The sequence below is a fragment of the Corapipo altera genome, unplaced genomic scaffold (assembly GCF_003945725.1).
Source record: "Corapipo altera isolate COAL_440 unplaced genomic scaffold, ASM394572v1 49, whole genome shotgun sequence".
Lineage (NCBI taxonomy): Eukaryota > Metazoa > Chordata > Aves > Passeriformes > Pipridae > Corapipo > Corapipo altera.
This window is the reverse complement of record NW_020884879.1, coordinates 10,315,989-10,321,988: the sequence shown is the minus strand read 5'-3', so window position 1 is coordinate 10,321,988 and position 6,000 is coordinate 10,315,989. Positions and strand designations below refer to the sequence as shown.

The 6,000-nt window shown below is 43.3% G+C and overlaps 1 protein-coding gene across 5 annotated transcripts in view; it reads left to right on the top strand.

The window, feature by feature from the left end:
* The first annotated feature begins 843 nt into the window (after nucleotides 1–843).
* The window catches only part of LOC113945027 (kinesin-like protein KIF20A), a 30,532-nt gene continuing 25,375 nt past the window's right edge, over nucleotides 844–6,000 (top strand). For 3 of the 5 annotated variants that reach the window (XM_027638843.1, XM_027638844.1, XM_027638842.1), the window contains exons 1-3: nucleotides 1,002–1,386; nucleotides 2,609–2,683; nucleotides 5,784–5,903. In XM_027638843.1, the coding sequence (XP_027494644.1) occupies nucleotides 1,201–1,386; nucleotides 2,609–2,683; nucleotides 5,784–5,903 (381 nt within the window). In that variant the 5' untranslated portion in view covers nucleotides 1,002–1,200. Of the gene's footprint in view, nucleotides 881–995; nucleotides 1,387–2,608; nucleotides 2,684–5,783; nucleotides 5,904–6,000 lie in introns of those variants that run through there. The other 2 variants (XM_027638845.1, XM_027638847.1) reach the window with 2 other exon arrangements.

Here is a 6,000-nt window from a genome sequence, read left to right as displayed (position 1 = left end):
CTATATTCTTTGAGCAGCTATGGCACTTCAAAGACCACAGTTTTCTGCGGTCTTTTGAGTGCGTATCTTTCTTTTCACCTGTCTCCAGCTTAAACACAAATGCAACTTCACCTTTGCATCTGGGGCTTGTGCCGTGCAGAGGTACTGCTGCCTGCCTACTGTATGAAGGGACGGGCTTTCCAGGGGTTACCGGGAAAGCAGACCGCTTGCCTGTGGAAGGTGACGGACCTGCGGCTGCCGCGGGATTCCTTCAGCAAGGGAGCAGGTCCCGTCCCGGACGGAGCGCGGCTCATCTCTCGCTCCCTGCGGCTCGCAGCTCCTGACCTGTCCCACTTACGGCTTCTGCCTGACCCGAGCGCTTCGGGATTTATTTGTTTTCTGCTTGATTTACGACAACACCGCGGGAGTGTCGAAATGTTTTACGTAACACCCACAATAACTTTATGTAACTCGTTTGGATGGAAACATTTCGGTGCCCGCGTCTCCCCCCTCAACCCCCGGCACGGTTTTGTTGGGGCGGTACAATCCTCGTCCCTCGTCGGAACGGCCGCTGTCCGTTCAAACCTCTTCTTTACCGCCCTGCCTCATTAAGGACGCTCTACAAACGCCGCATCCCGAGCACACGCAGCTCCGTCCCGCTCCACTCCGTCCTCGCCCTCCCTCCCTCCCTCCCTCCCTCCCTCCCGGGCCGGCGGGAGCAGCTCCCACAGCTCCGGCGCCGCCGCCGCCGCCGCTGCCCTTGCGCTGTGAAGCAGCGCCCCCTGCCGGGCAGAGGGGGGCGGCGCCCGTGCCCGCGCTCGGCCAATCAGCGCCCGCCTCCCCCAGCCCAAAACGCTCCCCCCTGCGCGCGCTCGGCCCGCGGGTTCCCGCGCGCGCCAAGGTAGCGGCGCTGCCCGCGCGCTCCCTGAGGAGGGGCCCGGGGGCCTCGGGGAGTGGGGATGGATCGGCCCCTGGGGCGGACTGCGGGGTGTTGAGCCTTGCGGGGTGGGGGCGGCAGCACTTCCAGCCCAGTGAGGCTGTTAGCTTGCTTTCCCTTGTGTGTTCCTTTCCTAGCATAACCTGCCAGTTGTTTTTTTAAGATTCCTTCATACTCCCAAACTTCTCCAGGTGGCCTTATCGTCCTCAGAAGTGCTTGTTTATATACAAGCTGCCCTCGTCTTTGTTTTGTTCCGCCTGTATTTTTGTCTGTTCTCTGAGAAAATGATGGGCTTTTCTTTCTCTTTTTTTTCCTTACAAGTTCCTTTGCACGGAACAATGGATGATGAGGGGAAAAACTATGTTTCTACAGAAGTATCCGATGTGTTGGAATCAATTTCTTTTCTGAATGTTGAGGGTAAACCTTCACCCTTGGAGTCAACAGTATTGCCTAATATGGAGGAACAGCAGGTGTGGATTGGTTTTACAAGATGTCTTCTGGTGGTGCTGGTGTGTTTTTTTTTTTTTTGTTTGTCTGGGGTTTTGTTTTGGGGTTTTGTGTGGGTTTTTTGTTATTCTTTGTTTTTTTTTTTTTTAAAAAAAGCTTTAATTCTGACAAATACGTCTTTCACAAGAACTACTCTGCTCCTCCACCCCTAAGATGTGTTTGACTCTTCTGCTTATTTCTCATTGCTTACACACAGGTCATAGCCAGTATCAAATACACGTGGTCAGTGCTATGTCATGTACTAAGCTTTTGAAAAAAAAGTAAGGGACTTCAGTAATTACACTTTGAATGTAATGAGACTATGCTGTTCTTTTTAGTAAGATGACAAAGCATACGAACCTGTGTTTAAAACTTGTTAGGTGCTTGGAAATAAAATCTGTAATGCTGTGCTCTGCACTTGAGGAGAAGATAGTATAGCAATCTCTCCTTTTTGGAGTGGTAAGTTTCCTGGGTGACTCTTCCTCAGGTGATCTAATTTTGTATGATTAGTGGAGTGCTGGTCATGGGATGGCTGGAGTAAATCCATCTGCTGAATGAAAAGTTGCCGAAGTAAAGACTTTGAAGCTCTGTGAGAAAGGAAAGAATGCTAGAATCCCTCTGAAAAGCTCCCTGCTATTATTGCTTTACCTGTGTGGGGAGACCACTGTGTAACGATTGGGGGATGGAAAAGCCCTTCTTAGCAGCTGAGAACTGTTTCATGGCTGTTACTGTGAGGAAGATGAGTGGCTGGTGCCTGGATGATGGATGGTAAGGAAGTGGTCTCTTGAGGCTAAGAATGTGTCAATCTATTAATTGAACGTGCTCCATACAAAATGGAAGTGCAGTACTGTTTAGCAGGTGTTAGAAAACACAGCTTGAATTCAATACAGAGGGAGACCAGAAGGTGGAAGCAGTGCAGTTTATGCCTGGGATAGTGTGCTCTTTTAAAATCAAAGTACTAGCTTTACCATGAAAGAATGCTAAGAAGGGGTAGCACACAAAAAAGGTGTTACTTAAGGACAGTAAAAGATAAAGAAGCAAATGGAAGGTTAGAGTCTGAACTTCACAAGGAAGGAAAAAGTGAGGCATTAGGATGAAATAGGAAATACTACATCAGATATGTATGCTGATATGAGTGATTTGGGGCTGTTCTGCTTAAAAAGTGGCAATTGTAACTGTTTTGTGCCATTTTTTTTTATTGAATAGGTATACCAACCTCTGAAAGTCTTCTTGAGAGTGAGGCCCTTTTCTATAGCAGAGCTTGAAAGCCATGAATCTCAGGTTAGTAGAATTAAGAAATAAGTTTTTCTTCTCTCCCAAAGAACATGCAATATTGTAGGGTGGAACTTTTTTACATAAGCTTTCAAATAGAATTACTGGACACCTAGATAAATGGGATTTTTTTTTTAAATTTTTTTAAACCACAATTTTTAATGATTTGTGGGGTACAGACATGCACACCTGTAGCTCTGCAAAAGTCCACTGGGTATGTTGTTTAAAAATTGGTGTGACTCTTAACTCTGTACATTGCTCAAGAAAAAAAGGAATTTCATAGAAGAGATTATGCAATTCTAGGAGTAATTTGGATATCTGACCCTCGAGCTTCTCTGAAATGCTTGAGTAGTTTCCTACCTTATCCTGGTTACCTGCTGCTCATCCTGTCAAAATGCTCTATAACCTGTACCATTTATGCTGTCAGATTCAGATGTTTCGGTGTTTTACACACAAGTGCACACACAAACATGCAGAAATGCTCCCCTCCATCGTGATCACTGATGCAAAGAATTCCTTTAGCTGTCTTTGGAGGACAAAGTCCCTGCAGTGTATCTCTCAGCCCTTGTCTTTGCAAGGTCTCTGATAGACCTCTAGTTCCTGACTTGTTCAAAGGATTTAATATTAGTGCTGATCTATGTTTTTCAAATTGGTTTTAAAAAATGCATTCTTGCATTTGATCTACAAGAGCTGGAACCCTTTGTATTGTTTTCATTTGGATTATCCTCACACACCAGCCCCCTCCCTGCCCTCAACTTCCATTCACCTTTCCTTAGGCAGCTCTTACTGAATAGTGTGTACTGCCACCGTGCTTCAATATGGTAAATTCCACAGTCTGAACTGGCTCTAAGTGTAAATTCATTTGCAAAATCAGACTGTTTTATGAGTTGTTTGTCTCATTGCTCTTTGGGGTTTGACATTTCTGACCTCCTGACCATTAGAGAAACTATTTATTCTTAGAAACAGGGAGGAAAAGTGATCATTGAAGTTTGTACTAGATTTTTCTAAAGCTCTTGTCTTCATGTAGTTCATGCTAAAATAGTTGAACTTCCAACATATTAGCTGTATAACCTGTTTTGCATGGGATTAAGACTTTTTTCTCAGTGTCCAAAAATGGAGTGATTGAAAGATCTTTAACATCTTCAGTGTTTTCTATTTTCTTTACTATCACCTGAATCCAAGAGGAGAATGCTTGGTGACAAATGAAAAAAACCCCACCCCACAAAACAATCAAGTAATCCCCCCTTCCTACCTCTTTAATCGATCAGATTAATTTTATTTTTACCTCTTTTTTTTCCTCCCTGCCGTGCGTAATTTTCAGGAAAGCATCTTTGTTCCAAATATGTGGCAAGAAAAGACAAAAGTAGAACCCAAAACCAGTTTTTTATAGCTGCAGGCTGATGCTTTAAAAAGAGACAACCAACAGATTAACTCATCTGTTGTTGCTTATAGCGACAATGATTTCTGCAAGTAAAGCTAAAGACCTCTGGAAGAAATGCTGTACTCTTGATACAGTCAGTGATTCTCCAGAGTCACTTACAGGAGAGCAGGAAGTTTTGTTTTTTGGATATAAACAATGTGCATAGTGCCAGAGTGGCCTAGCTCCTGCCACTTTAGCTGTGGGATTAGCTGGAGGTGACAAGCAGAGTGACATGCTACCAACTGGCCCCTGTATTTGCAGATGTGACTACTTCAAGGCCTCTATTCACAAATTTCTATGAGGCCAGTGGCAGCTGATGGCACATGCTACAGATATTGGATTATTTGGTAGCTCCCTAGGGTTTGGTACATCTGACCTGCATTCCTGTTCCCGGTGGTGTGGAAGGAATGTTAAAGACTATGTTTAGAGCCTGGCACAGTGAGCAAGTGGTTGGTCAAAGTTCAGAAAGCAGCTTCTTAGATCTTCTCAGAATTAGAATACTCTCAGTTGGAAGGGACTGACAAGGCTCGTCAAAATCCAGCTCCTGGCCCTGCACAGAACAACCCCAAGAGTCACACCACGTGCCTGAGAGCATTGTCCAAATGCTTCTCGAACTCAGACAGGCTTGGTGCTCTGACCACTTCCCTGGGAGCCTGTTCCAGGCACAACCACCCTCTGAGCAAAGAACCTTTTTGTAATATCCAACCTAAACCTCCCCTGATACAGCTTCCTGCCATTCCCTCAGGTCCTGTCAGTGGTCACCCGAGAGAAAAGATCAGTGCCTGCCCCTCTTCCCCTGATGAGCAAGTTGTAGACAGCTATGAGATCAATAGCAGCTAATAAACATACTTGTTGATTGAGGCTCCTAGGAAGAGCAGTACTTCCTATGTACATGCTACATATGGATTATTAGTCTTAACAGCTCTGGCCAGTGTCTGAATATAAATGTCAGATTTAGCTACAATCAATCCTTGCAGCTGATGCATCAAGACATTGTTAAGGCATACTGGTAGCTCAGTTTGCATTTTTGGTAACCAGTCTGGTGTAAAATAAATTTTCCTTTGACACTGCATCCTACATTTATCTAGTTAGTGAGTTCTGGGTAATTGTATTTCATCTTTATTTAATTGAGAAATGGCAATCAAATTACTTGAAACTAATTCAATTTCCTTCATTACTGGTAAGACCATCTATCAATCAAAGGATAATGATTCAGACTTATTTTATTTTATTAATACTGCTCATAGTCTGTTTCACATTGAAAATGATTGATGTGGAAAACCAGGAGATTTCGGTATAGCTTTGTTTGTGTAAGTCACTGTCAAAAAATACCAGCCTTTAGAAAGTGTTTCCAAGAAAAAAAAAAAGTTGCTGGAAGAAACACTAGAAAAAGTTTTTACCTCTTAGAAAACCCCAGAGGATTTCCTTAACTTTTTCTACACTCTGGCTCTCATGTGAAGTTGGATATCTTGTAGTTATGTGCCTCAAGATGATATATGTAAATTGGGTAACCCTTTATAGATCTAGTAAATAGGTGAAGCCAACAGGCTTTTTGGCTGTTTGTTTGGGAGTTTTTTTAGAGGGGTGTTGAGTTTGTTTGTTTTTTGTTTTGTTCAGATAGCTTTGTTCCTGAATAATTTTGTGTGGTGTTTTGGTTTACCTTGTCTTGTTTTGGTTTTTTTTTTTTAGGGTTGTGTAACTATTGAAGATGCCCAGACAGTAATTCTTAATGCACCCAAAGAGTCTTCTGCAATGAAAAACAGTGAAAGAGGGATTGGTCATGCTGTGCACAGGTTCACTTTTTCTCAGGTAGGCAAACTTGTTTCAAATTTTTAGTTTTGTTTTTTTTCACTGTAATGAAAGCTGAATTTTGTACCATATCATGCAATTTAATTTTTCTTCTTTT